This window comes from Hemiscyllium ocellatum, chromosome 34 (genome assembly GCF_020745735.1).
Source record: "Hemiscyllium ocellatum isolate sHemOce1 chromosome 34, sHemOce1.pat.X.cur, whole genome shotgun sequence".
Taxonomy (NCBI): Eukaryota; Metazoa; Chordata; class Chondrichthyes; order Orectolobiformes; family Hemiscylliidae; genus Hemiscyllium; species Hemiscyllium ocellatum.
In genome coordinates, this window is record NC_083434.1 from 39,242,067 (window position 1) to 39,263,236 (window position 21,170).

Below are 21,170 nucleotides of genomic sequence, written 5' to 3' on the forward strand. Positions count from 1 at the left end.
TATATACTCAGATTTGAGAATTGAGAATCAACTCTGCACATTCTGATTCATCTTCTTTACCTTTTCTTGCTGTATCTTTCATTTCTATTCTCACTCTTTTATACCTTTTCTCTCTCTCTCTTCTCCCCACCACCCCCCCACCACCTCTCTTTCCCTTTCTCTCTGCATCATATCTCATCCTTTTAAATTTCTTTCTGCCACAGTGTTGACACATTGTGGTTTGGAAAGTAATTTATAGAGCCATAGAAATGTGCAGCATGGAACCAGACCCCGTGGTCCAATCTTTCCATGCTGACCAGATATCCACTCAATCTAGTCCCACATGCCAGCACTCGGCCCACTGGTCACAGGCCTCCAGTCTGAGAAACAGCCCTCTACTACCACCTTCTGTCTTATATCTTTGAGCCAGTTCTGTATCCAAATGGCTTATTCTGTGAAGATGTGTAGGATGACCTTTTCCTACATAAATGGAAATGTCATATTAACCATTTTGGGCCTGAGTTGCCTCAGCCTGTTCGAACGCAGTTCATAAAAAGAAGTTACCTCGCTAATCAGCGGGAACTACTGTCACTCATGATGAAGTACCTAAACAATTGTTGAAAAGAAAACTATCTATTAAGAGTCAAATCATCATCCATTATTGCTTGCTTTCCAGACTGCCAGACTCCAGTGACGGGGGTGAACCTTTTAAATGGTCAGGAGATTCCTGTCGTAATTTCAGCCAAGCCAGAGTTTGAGGGTTATTTAGATACGGTCATAGGTAAGGCAGCATTCCTGATTTTCGTTATGTTGATTGATTGGTGGTGGTAAGTAGAGATCGGTTTACACTATTGTGAAGTTAGACTTGCGTATCACTGTAAACAGCTGCAGTGAGCTGAGCCAGTTTTACAGTTTATATTCCTTCTTCCTATAACCCATCATTGTTGATTATTCATTATTTGGATAGCAATAAAGCATGTGTCTTTGTTTTTCTACTTAAAAGAAAAACATTCTCTTTCCGTCTATTTATATGCTACCCACTTTATCATTTGGGGGAGGAGCAAAGAGAAATTGGTGTAACAGCAGGGCCATTAGGGTCTGTGAGGAAACTGCTGTTCACGGGAAGAATTGGGAAGGTTGGTTGAGGGCAATTTAGAAATGTGGAATTTTGGAACCCTAAATCTGCTGATTCCTGTCTCCTGATTTTTGAGATAGTCCTTATACCTTGCTTTGTACACCACCCCCCTGTGCTAATATCCTCTTATTTGGCTGAGTGATTAATTTTGTTTGGTTATACTTCTCTGACGGAGTTCTTGTATGCTGTATGTATCGTCCTGACTCTGAGCCAGAAGGTCCAGGCTGAGACCCTTTAAAAGGAATCAGGCATCCTGTGTTTATTTGCAGCAATAATGTGCACAAACATACCAAGCAACACAGTTAGGTGTACAGAAAGGCAGAACCTGGAATGAGGCTCTTCACTGGTACAGGGAAGGGATGATTGTCCGACACCACTCCCTGTGAGGCTGGCCGAGACCAGGTTCGATTGCCTAGGAAAGGGTGGGTCAAGTCAGTTTAGGGTCAACCTGCAGTCATCCCAACAGGCGTCCATGGCAGGCAATGCGAGCGGGAGGGATCTCTGTGTTAGATACGTGATGGGAAGACATTGGAGCATCTACCATCATAGCTCCACGCTACAATATACATGAAGCCAAGACCTTATCTATTTACTCAATTGTAATGAAGATGTCGATGTACTGTACCTTTAAGAGAGTTAAAAGCTAGCAGAACTACCCGACAGCACCAAGTGTTCTGTATAAGGTAACAATGTAACACTTCGTCAAAAGCTAGGTTGCCTGGAAACGACAAAATAGATTCAAATTAGGTCAACAATGTTTAAATTATACCCCGAAAAATACCTAGCTCCAATCAAGTTTGAATTTAGTATATTGACAATCTTAAAAGGCAATGACCCAATCCGATGCCCGGGGGTATAAGATCGGGGGGAAATTGAACAGTTGGGAGGTGCACTGCCGAACCAACAACATCTGCAGACTGTCCAGAGAATAGCTGTCTTAAAGGTAGCTTTTATTGATCAGTAACCTGTGAAATAGAAATCCCTAAGAAGATAATTTGACATCTGGCTTTTTTTTAAAAAAATTGAATTTTGGTAAATCTTAATTAGGGATTTTATTGGACTAGTATTATAGAAGGGAAAGTAAAAGATAGGTTAGAGGAAGGTGTTGTAAATAGTTGTTAGTTAGTTATTCACTGTTATACTTTTACTTTAACCCGAATTACTACTAGATCCTCGTTTATGCTGCGGAAGGCAGGAGGGAAAAGGTAAAGGTGCCATTCACTTCAGAGGAAGGATGAAAGAAATGTGCTTTTAATATTTGATTAAAGTTGTCTTGAGCCAACATGAATGTTGCTTGAAGCTTCCCCTTAATTCTTCTCCCACTTCTTTCTGTGACTTTTGCTTCTGTTTCAACAAAGGTATTCCCAGCCTCAGCCAGGAGGACGCAGCAGTAGCGAAAAGGCTGGGTCTGAAATGGCGAGATGTATTTGAAACCCTTCCCGATGGCACCGAGCGTTTGCAAAATTGTGATGAGGTCAGTGCTGAGTGTGGTTTGGGCAATTCCCAAATGTTAACCTCAGATTACTGTCTTTTTTGCAAGAGGCTCACAGACAGACTCTACTGTGTCGCCTCTCTCCCACGCTGATTAATACTCCCACTGAAACTGAAAGAGAAATGTTGACCTCTTTAGAATCATTAGTTAATCCGGCTTTGCAAACTAAGTTATCCATAATCTTCCATTCTTAACATTGCATTGTTAATATTCATGTATCGCGGCTGGATTGACCTTTGTATCCACTGTATGGGATTTGGCTCCTTCTGCTGAACTGGGGTAACATCCATTTTATGTTTCAGTGGCTTAATGAGCACCCCAACACTGGACAGGGACAGAGCAGAAGCTGAGGTAGTGGCCCAAATGTTTTAATCATTGGTGCTTGCTACTCTCCAAAGAAATCTGCAGATGGAGTTGCATATCATCTCTCTGGTGTAGATTTCCAATTGCGCAGGAACAGTTTAAGTCTGGAGCTAAATCAAGACGATTTTTCAGAAGCTAATGGTGACAACCCAGAGGGGCAGCATGCTAGGAATTTAAAAATACCAAATCCCTTCAAGTGAAATAAATACCTGGCATGTGCATGTGGGATTTGGATAGAAGCTAAAGTATTGTGAACATTTTTTTTCTAAAATACATGGAATTTTTTTATTTAACAAGCACAAATGCACTTGTATAGTATAATCTGCCTGGAAAGCACATAAGACAACACTTTTCACTATATCTTGGTACACAGGATAATAATAAATTCAAACAAAATTATTATTTTGGGATCATTGATATCATTTGGCCGTAACACATGAGCTTTATGTCGTTTAGAAAAAAAATTGGTATTAGCAGGTGTTAATCTTTTTAAGGGCTTTTACAACTAAAGAGTGTGCTGGTGAAAGTTTTCATCTGTGTAATATTTTTTCAATGTTTGCAATCTGAGGGGAACCTCAACAGCAAACCCTCTGCTGGGAAGGATGGTTCACCGTTAGCAACGTCTGCTTTCCTGTATTAAACTGCAGACGTATGGACACTCGAAGTCGCTGTCAGTTTCTGAGAAGTTGTGACCACAAATGCTAACAGTGACACCATGATTGCTATGGCAAAACTAAAACCATTTGGTTGAGTCTGTACAATTTCGGAAGCAAAAAGGAAGGAATTTACTTTGCCCAGGCAATTTAATTTATTCTAATAAACATATCTGTACATCACAATGGGTAATGAACTCTTCTAATAGATCGTCATTATCCTGTATCTCTGTCCAGGGCCAATGGGCCTGTATTGTTCTATGTAACAAGAATTGGATGTTCAGGAAAGTGAGGAATACTTTAGTGTCATGATACCAAGGCTATCAAACACTAGCTGATCAGAACTTGTCTGCTAATGGCAGGTTGTCATTTAAGGTGAAGTATTTATAACAAATCTCAGGCTGTTTAACTTTTCAGTTCACAGGACTTGATAGACAATCTGCAACTCAGGCCATTTTGAAACGTGCGAGAGACCTTGGAATCGGTGGCTACCTCACCAGCCCGAAGATGCGTGACTGGTTGATATCCCGGCAGCGTTACTGGGGCACCCCTATTCCCATCGTCCATTGCCAATCCTGCGGTCCCGTTCCTGTCCCTCATGAGGATCTGCCTGTGCTTTTACCTAAGATTAAGTCGTTTACAGCTAAAGGATTCTCCCCTCTAACTACAGCAGCTGAGTGGTTCAGTTGTACTTGTCCTCAGTAAGTCAGTTCTTCCCAGCAACGTGATAGAAATGCTCCAGTAGTTTTTGGAATAAAAGCAGAACATGTGCAATCTGTGAACAGACACCCACAGTTAATGTTAGGTTTGTTGTTGTCACTAATTTTTAATTCAACTCTGAATTAGAAATAGAGTTGTTTTTAAACAGAGGGCGAGCTAGGAGCAGGAGTAGGCAGTTCATCCCCCTGAGGCTACTCGGCTTTTTAATATGATCTTGGCTGATTTAATCTCAGCCTGATCTGCACTTTCCTGCCTCCTCCACGTCACCCTTCAACCCATTACTAATTTAAAATCTGCCTATCTCCTTCTCAAATTTATTCCCTGTTCTAGCATCCATTGCACTCTGCGATAGTAAATTCCACCGATTCATGACCTTTTCCGGAGAAGTAATTCCTCTGTATCCCTGTTTTAATCCTACCGCCCTTTATCCTAAAGCAATGTCCTCTTGTTCTAAAACAACAAAGGCTGGAGATTACAGCGGGTCAGGCAGCACCCATGGAGAGAGAGCAAGCTAACGATTCGAACCTGGATGACTCTTTGTCAGAGCTGATGTCCCTGACCTGCTGTGATCTCCAATTTTGTTTTTGTTTTCAGTTCAGATGTCAGCATCTGTAGTAATTTGCCATGATCTACTGTTCTAAACAGGTACCTAATAAGAAAAGCAATTTAATTGGTAAAGTGCAGTAAGTTCTAGTGTGAATTGATCACTTTTTTTTCCCTCCCCTAAGATGAGCGGTGACTTTGCTGTCCCAATGGACCAAAGTGATCCACGAGATTTCCAATAGAAAGAACCACGACACTCTCAGTTTTAGTGCATCCAGGAGCTCATGTGGTTCTTGGATGTGAAATTAAACGTCTGACTTCATGCCAGCCAAGGTGTATGACCAAGAATTTAAAACAACCAGTTGGCAACAGACACAGAGGACCATCATAATCTCCATGGCCATGTTGCCTTTTGGGGCCTGTTGCTGGAATACTCCTATTCGTTTTTCGCCACCATTTTCCAAACCCCTGACTAAAGGTGTCACTGGTGCACAAATAGACTGTGAGGCACCAAAGTTCTCCATTCGGCCGGTGGGTGGTTATGTTAAATATATTTACCTTCAGGAGGTTGGTGAGAGTGTAACTGTTAAGTTCCTGCTTGAAGTGCCCGATTGTGACTGGCTTGGATGAGAGACATCGAGGTGTAACCATCTCCTCTGGTGGTTGAATCAGTTACTGGAGAGTGTAATTTTAAGATCATTATCAAAATGAAATGAAAAGGGCAGATGTTTATTTTTCACTGGTTCGGTAGATTGTTAGTATGCGGGATGCAAGTACAGTGGAAACACAGTGACCACTTCTAAAAGGATTTGCAGGTAAGAAAAGACGTTTGCCAAGTTATAAAAAGATGGGACTGCAGGATCCAGCATAGTTGTAATGGGCTGAATGGCCTCTGGTGCAAGAAAATTTTACAATTCTAAACAAGAATAGATAGATTCACCAATAAAGAGGGAGGAGGTGTCTGATATCCAGGTACAATGATTTTTTTTCACAATATAATAAAATCCTGTGCAGCTTGTGTGCAGTGCTAGGTTCTTGCAGTAAATTTGCTTTATGGAGAAAGTCCCCTTGTGTAAAAACTAATCGTGAGAGACATTTCAGTGCAGAGGATGTCTTCACGTGACATCCATTCTGTAGTCCTTTCAGACAATTACTCTTTGTGATTTCTGTCAGGTCATGTGTGGTAAGACCAACTTTTGAAAATAAAATCCCAATATTCCTGTCATAGGCACTGACTTCTTTCAAGTGATCCCTGACTCCCAGTTGACACTGTGTGACTGATGTAACTGGAGCACAGCCCGTTCACTGCCTTATCGATATCAAACTGCAAATGTAGATCTGTTTACACTGGAGAAGTGAGTGGTCAGCTGCCTTATTATTGTTAACGGAGCAAAGTAGAGCACAGAATTGGTCATTTATCCCAGCAAGTCCATGTTGGTTTTTCTGCTGCCCACAAGTCTCCAACCCTTCTTTATTTAATCCTATCAATCAGCTACTTTCTCCCTTGTACTTACCTAGTTTTCCCTCAAATGCATCAATAGTTTCAACTCCCCGTCCGCTAGCGATTTCTACTCTCTAAGTGAAGACATTTCTCCTGAATTCTCTACTGGTCTGTAAGTCACGACCTCATAGCCATTGCAGATTGGCACTTGACACTTTCTCAGGGAACCGTTTGGATCCGATAAAAGATTGGTGACCCAAAACGTTAACTCTGTTTCTCTCTCCGCTGATGATTTTTGAGTATTCTCTAGGCCTTTATTTCTGACTTACAGTATTCTAGAGTATTTTGTTTTGGCCCCAGTCTGTTGAGTTGGGCAGCGTTGCTACTTGCTATTGGTGCTTGGAGCAATATGGCTCATTATGTTTAATTCAGTTAGCAGTGTTCCACTTTATGTTGTGGTTGACTCACTAAACTGTTGTGTATTGGAAGCCAATAAATTTGTAACTTGCTGTCCCCACACAGATGTAAAGGCCCTGCCCAGAGAGAGACTGACACCATGGATACCTTTGTGGACTCAGCTTGGTATTACTACAGATACACTGACTCTCATAATAAAGAAAAGTGAGTTTGGAAATGACTTACATTTTTAGAACTATGTATATTTTTTCCCATTAAGGTAGACATTAATTTAGCTTGGGGAAAGGTAGGAACAGGAGTAGACCATTCAGGTCCTCTATCATGGTTTGCCGTTCCATTAATCACGATCAATCTCTGTTTTAACTTCATCTGAAAACCTTGGTTCCAAGGATGGTGTGGTGGCTCAATGGTTAGCACTGCTGCCTCACAGTGCCAAGGACCCAGGTTTGATTCCAGACTTAGGCGACTGTGTGGAGTTTGCACATTCTCCCCGTGTCTGTGTGGGTTTCCTCCAGGTGCTCCGGTTTCCTCCCACAGTCTAACAATGTGCAGGTTAGGTGAATTGGCCATGCTAAACTGTCCATAGTGTTCAGGGATGTAGGCTAGGTGCATTAGTCAGGGGTAAATATAGGGTTGGGGAATGGGTCGGTGTGGACTTGTTGGGCCGAAGGGCCTGTTTCCACACTGTAGGGATTCTAATTCTAATCTCTGGTGATAAACATACCCAACAAAAAATCTGTTACTCTCTATTGCTTTAGAGTTTTCATTTGGTCCTCAGCCTTAGCTTTTCATTTAGAAAGAGGAGGGAGATCCAGGTTTTAGCAACTTTGAGAAGACATCCTGCCTGATGTTGTCCTTAAATGGCCTGTCCTCGAATTTTGAGGTTATGCTATTCTGCCCTAGATCACCCCCACAGTGAGTTTGAGAGGTTGTGGGAAGCCCAGAGTGTTTCCTTGGCTCTTGTGTTTGGCTGCTTTGTTTTGCAGCCTTGTCACATTTATTCCCTAAATTGCCCTTGAACTGAATGTTTTGCCGGGCCCATTTCAGAGGACAGTTAAAAGTCAGCATGTAGGTCAGACTGAGAGTAGGATGGCAGATTCCCTTCCTCAGAGCATATTAGTGAAATTAGATGGGCTTTTGGAACAGTTGATAGTGGTCTAATGGTTACTGTCACTGACTAACTTTCAATTCCATGTTTTTGTTGACTGAATTTAAATTCCAACATATACTGTGTGGGGTTTGAACCCACTTACCCAGAACTTTAGAACCTCTTAATAACTCATGCAGCTGCATTACCCTCTACCACTGTGTTTCCATGTTTTAAAGATCTTATTCTGCTAGTACAATGATATTACACGTATTTGAGAAATTATTTTGATGGTAATGAGATCATTCACTTTGTATCTGCTGATACTGGGCATGATGGGTATCATCTTTGTGAATTGGATCAGGGAAAGGTTTTTCAGGGTTTGAGCTAATTTGCTGCTTTTCTTGAGTTTGCAATGAGCTTCTCAAGTCTTACGAAGGACTTTGTCACTATGACAAAGTTACAAAATACCTTCTTTTGTCCATGTGGGCTGTGACCCAGTGTCACGTATGCAGGTAATATCTGTATTTCGCAATCCCAAATATGTTGTAAGTCTTTTTGTAGTTGCTTGGCAGCTAATTTCTCTGGAAGGATCGGAGTAGGGAATGTGCCTTGCTGCTATCAAGTCAAAAGGATGTCCTGTCGATGCCTCAAATGAGTAATGTTATCTAATGGTCCATTGCTGTTATGTGAGCTCTATGTCCCAAAAGCCAGTGGGCTGTATCCAATAGCACATTCCTTTGGCTGTTCTCAACAGGTACAAAACTGACTGTATTCAGTAAGCCCGTGTTCACTGAATGTCAAACGTAAGAGAATCACATCTAAATGTTGGACACAGCGATTGGACACACAGGGCCTTTTCCTCTGTAACCAGAGCATTTCTGAACTAAATGAAATGTTGGAGGGCAGTCTTTCCCTGGTGCAGTGTTTCTGCGGCAGTGTTCTGACCAAGCAAAGAGGTGCAAACACTGACTGCAGATGCTGGAAACCAGATTCTGGATTAGAGTGGTGTTGGAAAAGCACAGCAGTCCAGGCAGCATCCGAGGAGCAGGGAAATCGGCGTTTAGGGCAAAAGTCCTTCATCAAGAATGTGGCCTCTATTCCTGATGAAGGGTTTTTGCCCGAAATGTCGATTTTCCTGCTTCTCTGATGCTGCCTGAACTGCTGTGCTTTTCCGGCACCACTCTAACCCAGAACCTGACCGAGCAAAGTTGACTCGTTTGGATTGAATTTAAATAGAATCTTGGCAAGTCACTGATTCTAGTGCATTCCCCATGGGCAACGCCTATACCGGTCAGGGTCTGCTTTTCAAACAATCAGCAGCCCTTCTCGTGCAATATAAATTGTATTCTCTTCAAGATTTGGAATTCTTGCAATTCTGTCCTGATGTGTATGCGACGAATAGCTTTGGCAGCATTTCACTTTTGTTTAGTCAGTTTAAAAATAACGGGTAGGCCATTTAGAACAGAGTTGAGGAGAAACCTCTTCACCCAGAGAGTGGTGGGTGTATGGAATGCTCTGCCTCAGAAGACAGTGGAGGCCAAGTCTCTGGAGACTTCAAGAAAGAGATGGGTAGAGCTCTTAGAGTTAGCGGGATCAAGGGTTATGGGGATAAAGCAGGAACAGGATACTGATTGTGGATGATCAGCCATGATCATAATGAATGGTGGTGCTGGCTCGAAGGGCCGAATGGCCTATTCTTGCACCTATTGTCTGTTGTCTATTGCAGTCTTGCACTACCTAGTAATTGAATATTTAGTTAAAAAGAATAGATTCCATCTTTCTTGACCCAGGAGAGCGCACACAGAGATGTGTGAAAGCACATTACTTTATGCTATGAACCCAGTTGCTAACCGTGTTACTGTCTTGTTTTGAAGGCCCTTCGACAAGGCAGCAGCTGATTTCTGGATGCCTGTAGATCTGTACATTGGAGGCAAGGAACACGCCGTCATGCATCTGTACTACGCAAGGTTTATTAGTCATTTCTGCAATGATCAAAACATGGTCAAATACAGGCAAGTATTATCTCTTTGAAAGAGGACCAGCTTAGACTTTGTATTTAAGGTCCTTGGCGTAACAATAAGTAGCAAGTCCCTCCCACTTGTCTGACCTATCGTAATCTCTCATTTTCTACTGCACCCAAGATGGTGTCCCACGCTCCGAGCTCCTCCTACAATGTACTTCACCAAATTGTCTTCAACCAGTTCCATTGCCTTCCATTTACTGACTGTGTTTAACTACAATTCTGGCAGACCGTACGTCGGGTAGATGTGCCCTGTGGTCTCTGTCACCTCTCGGTCGCAGTGCTGTATGTACACATGAACATACAGGAGCAGGAGGTCACTCAGCCCCTCAAGCCTGCTCTGCCATTCGATAAGATCATGGCTGGCCCAAGTACTCCCATTCCTGTGTGTTAACCTTTCATATCTTAGCTGATAGAGAATCTATCATTCCCTGCCTTCAAGATATTCAACGACTCTGCTTCCACCACTTTTCAAGGAATGTTCCAAAGACATCCAACACTTTGTAAGAAAATATTTCCCCTCATCTCTGTCTGACTGGGTGACTCCCTATTTGTAAAAGGTGACCCCAAGTTCTATATTTTCCCATAGGAAGAAAAATCCTCTTCATGTTCACTCTGTTGAGACCATGAGATTTCAATAAAATTATCTCCAACTCCTCTTTGACCATCACAATCTTTTTTAGCTGAGGACAGATGTGTCAGAGCACTTTGTGCGATGAGCAAAAAGTAACTTCTTGAACTTTTCCTCATAAGATACCTTCCTATTCCATATATTAGTCTTATAAACTTTCTCTGAACTGTTTCCAAAGTATTTACATGACCAATCCTCTTGACACTTTTTTTTGGTCATGTTGTCTGTCTGTGTAATACCCAGGCAGGACTTGTTTTTTTTTAATTTTGTTAATTGTTCACGGAATTACAGGCCAGCATATGTTGGCGTCCCTACTTGCCATTGAACTGAATCCCCTGTTAGTCTGTTTCAGAGGGCAGTTTAGAATCCTCCACATTTGCTATGGCTCTGGAGTTACATCTAGTCAGTCCGGGTAAGGATGACAGATTTCCTTCCCTGAAGGACATTAGTGAACTAGATAGATTTTCATGACAATTAACAGTGGTATCTCATTCATCATAAGACTTGTAATTCCAATTGTAATTATTATTTTAACTCCGGACTTCCTAGTCTAGTGACAATACCATTATGCCACCACCTCCCAGCTTATTCTGAAGAAGTATAGCCTCTCTAATTTCAAATCTAATGTTGATTTTGCTTTGTGCAACTCCTGTGCAGCTGTAACCTTTTAGGCCTCACTCTGTCAGTGATGTGTATGTCTTTGTATGTAATGATCTGCCTGTCCTGCAGGCAAAACAAAACTTTTCACTGTACCTAGGTACAGATGACAACAATTAATCAAATCAAATGTATAACAGAAGATGTGCTTTCCCACAGTTGTGACATGTTGTAGTAACCCTGTTGTTATGCAGGCTAATTTGACTTGACATTCATGACTTTTTAGTGGATGAAAGTGTGGGTGGATCATTTATTTTGCTGAGGGCTGCTACAATTGGATTACATAGACAAAAAACACGATTATCCAGTCAGGACTGCACTAGCTACGGTTCCAACTCCCTGACCCCAGCAGGTGAAAGTGAGCTGTACACATACTGAAGGGTCCTCTAGTGGGAGAGGTTTGTCACTGCAATATCTCAAACTTTATAATGATCTACATCAGAAAATGACCTGAGTGTGGATATTTCCGCTGACTCTGGTGGACATACTTACCAGGTTTTTGACAATACCCCCTACAATCTTTTTATAAAAATTAAAAGACATTATTGATAATGGGACCAGTTGATTACCTGCTGAATAAGCTTGCATTTGATTATAAAGTACACTTGCTGTCATGCCTTTTCATGGCAATGTTTCTCAAATTAATTATGTAGAGCACTTTATTTTTCTAAAACCAGTCACCGAACACACTGACTGTTTCCCACCTCCTCCTTGAGCTATTGTGCGCGAGTTGAGGGGTGAGCATTTAGCTTGTGTTTAGTAGGTTAGTGACCTCACTGCATTGGAGTACTCAGTCTGTGGGAAGGTAAAAGGGCAATGAGAATTGTTCTCCTTGGCACAGTGTGCATGAAAGAGAACCCAGTAAAGGTATTTGTGCCTGTGAGTCAGAAGACCCCCACTCGTAAGGTCACAGGGTCATAAGAAGTAGGAGTATGAGTAGATCACTTGGCTCTGAGAGCCTGCTCCCCCACTGATAAGATCATGGCTCATCTGAATGTGACCCGAACTCTGCATTGCTCTATACGCCCCCATGAACCTTGACTTTCATGTCAGTCAGAATCCTGTCTAACTCAGTTTGATTAATATATTCAATAACCCAGGCCCCGTTGTTCCTGGGAGTAGTTAATTCTAAAAATTAATGAGCTCCTGAGAGAAGTTCCTCATTGTCTCAATGGGAAAAGGGAGACTCCTTGTTTGGAAACGGTGCCTCCCCCTATCCCCTATTCTTGGTTGCCCAGAGGGTAAACATTCTTCCACCATCCACAATGTCAATCCCGTCAGGACCTTGTATGTTTCAACAGGATCAACTCTTACTTTTCTGAACTACGACAAGTATAAGTCCACCCTGCTCAACCCTTCCTCATAACACAGACCCTTGTGTCTCAGGAATCAATTTGGTGAACCTTCTCTGAACTGTGTTCAATACAAGTATATACCTCCTAAAATACGGAGACAAACTGGTATCTTGCAGGTGTGGTCTTGCCAATGCCCAACACAGACTCACTGCAGAGAAGTGAAGGAAAAACTCGTGCTGAAGTGCAGTACTGAGGGAGTGTTATGTTGTGTAGGGCAGGCTGACCTGAAGGAGTTAACTCAGAATCTTTGGAATAGCTCTACCCACCAATTTATAAATTAATGTGTCTGAGAGAAGCTAGTTAGTTCCAGATTAATGTCTGTTTGACAGTTCTGCAATCTAATATATCACTTATACCTAGCAGCTACCTCTTGGGTGACAAGGATGTCTCTTAGCTTGTTTTGTTGTTGGTAACCTGTCCTGAGCTAATGTAATCTATTATCTTACTATTACTTAATAAAGTACACCTCGCTACAGCCGAAGGCTTATAAGCAGTTAAATCTTCACCGTTCACTACTACTAAGGCCTATGGGCTTAAAAGAAGGGATTATGCATACAGATTTACCCAGGAAAAGTCATGACAGAACCAGGTTCTATTTGTGAGCATCTCCTGTCACATTCTGCATTATTTGGAGTGAAGATAATGAATTTATTTAAACTGGTGCATCCTTTGTCCATTCTTATGATCCCATGACCTTTCCTAAGCAGCATGACATGTTACTTTTCCTGTACCTGTGTGCATTCAGACAGTGCAAGTAGTTTGACATAATTAATTTCTTGCTTCCACACTGAAAACGAAATGCTCCTCTCCCTGGCATGGCCAAGACAGGTAGATTGGCTCATGGAAAGTTTAGATGCTGGTGGATACACTGTAAAGAGAAGTGTCAAGGGTGAGTGAAGAGGAAACAAGTTCTTCACTACTTGCTCTTTGAAATGAGGGCGGCTCTGGACAGAGTGGATGGGGAGAAACTCTTCCTATTGTCTGTGGGAACAGAATTGAAGGCAATTGACCCAAAGAACCATAAGTGACAGAAAGAGAAATTTGTTACAACTTGAATAATTAGGATCTGGATTGCAAAGGAGGCAAACTCAATCACGGCTTTCAAAGGGAATTTGGATAATTATCTGAATAAAAGAAATTTGCAGGGCTACTGTGCATAGATATGGAAGTGGAACTGGCTCATTTGGTCTTGCAACGGGTCAGGATGGACATGACAGGCCAACTGGCCTCCCCTGTGCTGAAATCATCCTGTAACTCTGTTCTTTGATTCCATTTAAATTTAATTTGTCCTGATTCTGATCTTTCTTGGCTATTCCTGTGTTAGAAAGCTTAGCTTCAAATTCATTCCCAAATTGGCTTTTCCCGACTTTTCCCTAGAATCTGTTTTGCTGTCTCTTTCTGTTTCAGACATTGCTGGATTAATCTCTTGTCACGATTTGATCATGTTAAGTTTCCTCTGCATAATCTATGCTTTTTTTTCCCTTCTCTGCTCCTTTCATACAGGGAACCTTTTCACAAACTCCTTGTGCAAGGGCTCATCAAGGGGAAAACTTTTCGTTTACCATCAAGTGGCCGATATGTAAAGAAAGAGGAAATAAATTTTGATGGTAAGTGACCACTGGAATTAAATGAGAAGTGAATAAGGAGGAATGTCAGTGACCATTGCATGTCTGATGTAATGATCCCAGTCGATGTTCTTATTGGGCGAGTCAGAATCCAGACTGAAATCTGGATTGTTAGTTTGTTTTCTGTTGTTTTTCTGTCCGGGTCTCTGACATCCTTCTTAAGGGAGGAAATCTGCCATCCTTATCTGTAAGTTGACTTATAACTGCCCTCTGGGCAATTAAGGATGAGCAATAAATGTAGTCCTAACCAGAAACACCCCTACCCCATGTAAGAATAAGAGTGCAATGCAGCTGATCTGGTATTAACAGTAAAACCAAGTTTATTAAGCAAAAGAAAGCAGATCAAATAGAATAAACAGAGAGAAATTCATTTGTGAAGTTATGAATGCAGTTTAAAAATAAGGGACCAGACAAATATTTTCCCTGGGCGGTCATGAGGCTGTCTTCCTCAGGGAGCTGAGGTGTTGAATTTTTTAAGAGTTGGATTGATAAAGGGGGTGTCCAAGGATATTGGGGAGGGGTGTAGGCAGGGAAGTGAAGTTGTGACCAAAATCTGATCAGCCATCATGAGTGCGTAGTGTGTGACAGGACAGTAATAGATTGAGGGGTGCAGATTATTTTGTCTGAGCCCCCAGAATGCATTGGCCTGGTCTCTGTGCACTCTGGTCTCCTGTTTTTGAATTGTGTCGTTGGAATTTTTCAGACTAGTTTTATTTAGTTATTTACAGATGTTTCAAATCAGGAGGCAGCTGGTTCCCAGGACATTGTACATCTCCATGACTCTATTTGACAGCACGGAAACAGACCCAATGACAACCAGATATCCCAAACCAATCTAGTCCCACCTACCAGTACCTGGCCCATATCCCTCCAATATTGCCATATTAGCCTCCACCATTTCCTCTGGCAGCTCATTCCATACACGTACCACTCTCTGTGTGAAAAGGCTGCCCCTTTGGTCTCTATTATATCTTTCCCCTCTCACTCTAAACCTATGCCATCTAGTTATAGACTCCTCCACCCCAGAGAAAATACTGTCTATTTAATCCTATCCAATCCCCTCCTGATTTTATGAACCTCTGAGGTCACTCCTCAGCCTCCGACACACTACGGAAAACAGCTCCATCCTGTTCAGCCTCTCCCTATAGCTCAAATCCTCCAACCCTGGCAACATTCTTGTAAATCGTTTCTGAACCCTTTCAGGTTTCACAATATCTTTTCGATAGGAAGGAGACCAGAATTGTATGCAATATTCCAACAGTGGCCTAACCAATGTCGTGTACAGCCGCAACATGACCTCCCAACTCCTGTACTCAATACTCTGACCAATAAAGGAAAGCATACCAAACATCCTCTTCACTATCCTATCTACCTGCGACTCCACTTTCAAGGAGTTATGAACCTGCACTCCAAGGTCTCTTTGTTCAGCAACACACCTACAGACCCTACCATTACATGTATAGGTCCTGCTAAGATTTGCTTTCCCAAAATGCTTTCACCTCACGTTTATCTGAATTAAATTCCGTCTGCCACTTCTCAGCCCAGTGGCCCATCTGATCAAGATCCTGTTGTAATCTGAGGTAACTTCCGCTGTCCACCACACCTCCAAATTTGGTGTCATCTGCAAACTTACTAGCTATACCTCTTATGATCTCATCCAAATCACTTATATAAGTGATGAAAAGTAGTGGACCAGCACTGATCCTTGTGGCACTCCACTGATCACAGGCCTCCAGTCGGAAAAACAACCCTCCACCACCACCCTCTGTTTTCTACTTTTGAGCCAGTTCTGTATCCAAATGGCTGGTTCTTCCTGTATTCTCTGACATCTAAACTTGCTCACCAGTTTCCCATAGGGAACTTTGTCGAGCGCCTTACTGAAGTCCATATAGATCACATCTACTGCTCTGCCGTCATCAATCTTCTTTGTTACTTCAAAAAACTCAATCAAGTTTGTGAGACATGATTTCCCACGCACAAAGCCATGTTGACTATCCCTAATCAGTTCTTGCCTTTCTAAAAACATGTACATCCTGTTCCTTCCAACAGCTTGCTCACCACCCACATTAGGCTCACTGGCCTATAGTTCCCTGGCTTGTCCTTACTACCCTTCTTAAACAGTGACACTAAGTTAGCCAACCTCCAGTCTTCCAACACCTCACCTGTGACTATTGATGATACAAATCTCTCAGCAAGGGGCCCAGCAATCACTTCCCACAGAGATCTAGGTACACTTGATCAAGTCCAGGGGATTTATCCACTTTTATGTGTTTCAAGACATCCAGCACTTCCTCCTCTATAATATGGGCATTTTTCAAGATGTCAGCATCTATTTCCCGACAGTCAACATTTTCCATATCCTTTGCCACAGTAAATACTGATGCAAAATATTCATTTAGTATCTCCCCCATTTTCTGCGGCTCCTTACAAAGGCCACCTTGCTGATCTTTGAGGGGCCCTATTCTCTCCCTAGTTACCCTTTTGTCCTTTATGTATTTGTAAAACCCCTTTGGATTCTCCTTAACTCTATTTGCCAAAGCTATCTCATGTCCCCTTTTTGCCCTCCTGATTTCCCTCTTAAGTGTACTCCTACTGCCTTTAAACTCTCCTAAGGATTCACTCGATCTATCCTGTCTATACCTTACATATGTATATATATTGTGGGCGGCACGGTGGCACAGTGGTTAGCACTGCTGCCTCACAGCGCCTGTAGACCCGGGTTCAATTCCCGACTCAGGCGACTGACTGTGTGGAGTTTGCACGTTCTCCCCGTGTCTGCGTGGGTTTCCTCCGGGTGCTCCGGTTTCCTCCCACAATCCAAAGATGTGCGGGTCAGGTGAATTGGCCATGCTAAATTGCCCGTAGTGTTAGGTAAGGGGTAAATGTAGGGGTATGGGTGGGTTGCGCTTCGGCGGGTCGGTGTGGACTTGTTGGGCCGAAGGGCCTGTTTCCACACTGTAAGTCTAATCTAAATCTAATCTAATATGTTTCCTTCTTTTTCCTAACCAAACCTTCAATTTATTAGTCATCTAGCATTCCCTATACCTACCAGCCTTTCCTTTCACCCTAACAGAAAAATACTCTCTCTGGATTCTTGTTATCTCATTTCTGAAAGCTTTCCAATTTCCAGCCGTCCCTTTACCTGCAAACATCTGGCCCCAATCAGCAGTTCTTGCCTAATACCGTCAAAATTGCCCTTTCTCCAATTTCGAGCTTCAACTTTAGATCTGGTCTATCCCTTTCCATTACTATTTTAAAACTAATAGAATTATGATCACTGGCCCCAAAATGCTCCCCCACTGATACCTCAGTCACCTGCCCTGCCTTATTTCCCAAGAGTAGGTCAGGCTTTGCACCTTCTCTTGTAGGTACATCCACATACTGAATCAGAAAACTTTCTTGTCCATACTTAACAAATTCCTCTCCATCTAAACCCTCAACACTATGGCAGTCCCAGTCTATGTTTGGAAAGTTAAAATCCCCAGCATAACTACCCTATTATTCTTACAGATAACTGAGATCTCCTTACAAATTTGTTTCTCAATTTCCCTCTGACTAGTAGGGGGTCTATAATGCAATCCCAATAAGATTATCATCCCTTTCTTATTTCTCAGTTCCACCCAAATAATTTCCCTGGATGTATTTCTGGGAATATCCTCCCTCAGCGCAGCTGTAATGCTATCCCTTATCAAAAATGCCACTCCCCCTCCTCTCTTGCCTCCCTTTCTGTCCTTCCTGTAGCATTTGTATCCTGGAACATTAAGCTGCCAGTCCTGTCCATTCCTGAGCCATGTTTCTGTAATTGCTCTGATATCCCAGTCCCATGTTCCTAACCATGGCCTAAGTTCATCTACCTTCCCTATTAGGTCTCTTGCATTGAAATAAATGCAGTTTAATTTATCAGTCCTGCCTTATTCTCTGATTCTGGATTAATGGTGCTGGAAGAGCACAGCAGTTCAGGCAGCATCCTGATGAAGGGCTTTTGCCTGAAGTGTCGATTTTCCTGCTCCTCGGATGCTGCCTGAACTGCTGTACTTTTCCAGCACTACTAATCCAGAATCTGGTTTCTAGCATCTGCAGTCATTGTTTTTACCTGCCTTATTCTCTGCTTTGTCCCTGCCTGCCCCTGACTGTTTGACTCGCTTCTGTTCTCAACTGTACAAGTCTCAGATTGATCTCTTTCCTCATTATCTCCCTGGTTCCCCCCCCCCCCCCCCACCCCCCTTACTAATTTAAATCCTCCCGAGCAGCTCTAGCAAATCCCCCTGCCAGTATGTTAGTCCCCTTCCAATTCAGGTGCAATCCATCCTTCTTGTACAGGTCACTTTCAGCCCAGAAGAGATGCCAATGATCCACAAATGTGAATCCTTCTCCCATACACCAGCTCCTCAGCCATGCATTCCTCTGCTCTATCCTCCTATACTACCCTCACTAGTTCATAGCACCGGGAGTAATCCAGATATTACTACTCTGGAGGACCTCCTTTTTAAATTCCTGCTGTCTGACTCTGACTGCTAATTTCCTTACTTGAGTTGAAGCAAATTAATGCATGAATGTTAAGATAAAAAATAAGAATTGAATAAGGCCGTTTGTCTCTTTTGAGCCCATTCTAGCATTCCACAGGATCATCCTTAAACATCATCTTTCACTTCCTGGCATTTTCCCCATGTCTTTAATTCTCTTACTGCCAAACAAAATCCATTAACTTTTTGTCTTGTGTGTATTTGGTCAATAACTGAGCAGCTCTCTGAGTCAGAGAATTCCGAAGATTCATGATCTTCTTTGAGTCATAGAGATCTTCAACACTGAAAAAGACCCTTTGGCCCATTGAGTCTGTGCTGGTCGCAAACAGCCACCTCACTGTACTAATCCCATGACCTGGTATCCTTTCACATCGCAAGTGTACATCTAAATACTTCTAAAATGTGATGAGGGTTTCTGCCTCTCCCACCCTTCCAGGCCGCGATTCCAGATTCCCTCCACCCTCTGGGTGAAAAAGCTTTTTCTCACATTCTACCTTTGACCTTGATGATTAGATTACTTTTTTTGATGATTAGATTACTTACAGTGTGGAAACAGGCCCTTCGGCCCAACAAGTCCACACCGACCCACCGAAGTGAAACCCACCCATTCCCCTACATTTACCCCTTTTACCTAACACTACGGGCAATTTAGCACGGCCAATTCACCTCACCTGCACATCTCTGGACCTCTTCCCTTAAACCTGTACCCCCGGTCACTGATCCCTCCAACATTTCAAGAGGGTGAGGATCCCTCTGTCTTTGTTTGAAGAAATATCTTCTTCAGTCTTAAATGCATGTCCCTGTGTTTTAAATTCCCCAGCCAGTTGTAATTGCTGCTGTCCAAAATGTGCAATGTCAGTTTTCATCATGCATACAAAAAGCAAAAAAAATTTAATTTTTGTTTTAACAAGTTTTCTGTATGTGCTTTGACTCTAGTTCAGACAATCAGCAACAAATGTCCCTTGTGTCAGGGTTAATTCTTCCCAGTGAATGGGTGTGATTGGTTTTACTGTTGTGAAGTTGGCATTGTTTTGGGCAGCTCATAGCCAACAGAATTCAGTGTGATACAAGTAATTTTATTGACTTTTCCCTTGGCGCTGTTTTCTTTTCCCCCTTCCAGGTCCTGACCCTCTCCATGCGGGCACTTGTGAAAAATTGCAGATCACCTGGGAAAAAATGAGCAAGTCCAAACACAATGGCGTCGACCCAGCAGAAATGATCCAGAAGTATGGGATTGACACTGTACGCCTGTACATCCTGTATGCAGCCCCTCCTCAACAGGATATTCTGTGGGACGTTAAAAGTAAGGGACTGGTGCCCTGCAGTAAAATTGTTTTGCATAGTAGCACCTTTTCGATACACTCTGGTGTAAAAGTCACCAAAGTCCGACTGGACCATAGGGCTGCGATGGCGCTAACTGTGATCTGATCATTACCGTGAAGCGATGGGTGGTGGTTTAAACTGAGAAGTCTCCAGGCCTCTGGCAAGCGGGGGGATGTTTCTGAAGGACCATACTTCACGGTAATCTCAGTCAGTAGGTAACCATGGGAACTGAGCCCATGCTGTTAGCGTCACTCTGCAACGCCGTATCAGCTGTTCAGCCAACTGAGCTAATCGTATCAACTCATTGACAAAAAAAAGACTGTGTCGCAAGTCATTATGGCACCATAGGAAGCCGTTCCAGGACTCAGACAGAGTTCAGGAAAGGAATACTTTTTCATTCATCTTTCCCTTTCCACCTCTAACTCTGTTTTTCTGCCTAGCTATTTTATCATTGTTTGCAGCTGGAGTGATGGTGACAGCAGTCGAGGGCTGGCCTTTTAATGGGGAGATTTGAATTGAAGTCTGTATTTTTGATAGGTAGCTGTGCTTTGTACTTACCACAAATACAAAACTGAGTTGTTGTCGACAGAACGCAGAGAAACGTGATACCGACAGGGTATAACACCATGTCGCTATTACCTGAGAATTGGCTATGCTCCCTGAGCAAAGTGAAGACTGATTTTTTTTATTTTCTTTTAATATTTCTCTTATGTCAGGGGCTGGGATTGAACCGCACCAGTGCAGTTTCTGGTCCACCGTGCCCCTGGTCCCAGCAAAACAGGGGTCCTCAGATTCCAGTTATTAGACCGTGATGTACCCTCTCCCTCAGCCCTGAGTCCTAGCTCAGGGGATGTGGGTGTCTCTGACTGGGCTGGCATTTAGTGCCCAACCCTATTATCCTTGGTGTAGGTGGTGGTGAGCTGCCTTCTTAAACAGCTGCTGCCCTTGGGATGTCGGAGCACCACAGTGCTGTTGGGAAATAATTTTCCAGGGCTTTGCCCAGTGAAATTTCAGTCAAGATGATTCCCCTTTCGGGAGGAGAATGAGATTGCAGATTTTTAAATAAACTTCCACCCTACACTATGAAAACAAACTGTTGGCTTTAAGTGCAATTCATTGCACTCTTTTTATTAAAAAAAGAGATTAAAATAAAGGTTCCAAGACATTCTTTAAGAAGTACGTACTTAAGGCACACCCTCCTTT

At 42.6% G+C, this 21,170-nt stretch overlaps 1 protein-coding gene across 6 annotated transcripts in view; it reads left to right on the forward strand.

Moving 5' to 3' along the window:
* The window catches only part of lars2 (leucyl-tRNA synthetase 2, mitochondrial), a 138,090-nt gene that overhangs the window by 76,275 nt on the left and 40,645 nt on the right, over positions 1-21,170 (forward strand). For all 6 annotated transcript variants that reach the window (XR_009646902.1, XM_060849824.1, XM_060849823.1 and 3 more), the window contains 7 exons: positions 656-760; positions 2,473-2,588; positions 4,040-4,323; positions 6,849-6,947; positions 9,708-9,845; positions 14,000-14,103; positions 19,765-19,947. Coding sequence is in view for 5 of the 6 variants with exons in the window: in XM_060849824.1 (XP_060705807.1) it covers positions 656-760; positions 2,473-2,588; positions 4,040-4,323; positions 6,849-6,947; positions 9,708-9,845; positions 14,000-14,103; positions 19,765-19,947 (1,029 nt within the window). In the remaining variant the exon portion in view is untranslated. The remainder of the gene's footprint in view (positions 1-655; positions 761-2,472; positions 2,589-4,039; positions 4,324-6,848; positions 6,948-9,707; positions 9,846-13,999; positions 14,104-19,764; positions 19,948-21,170) is intronic.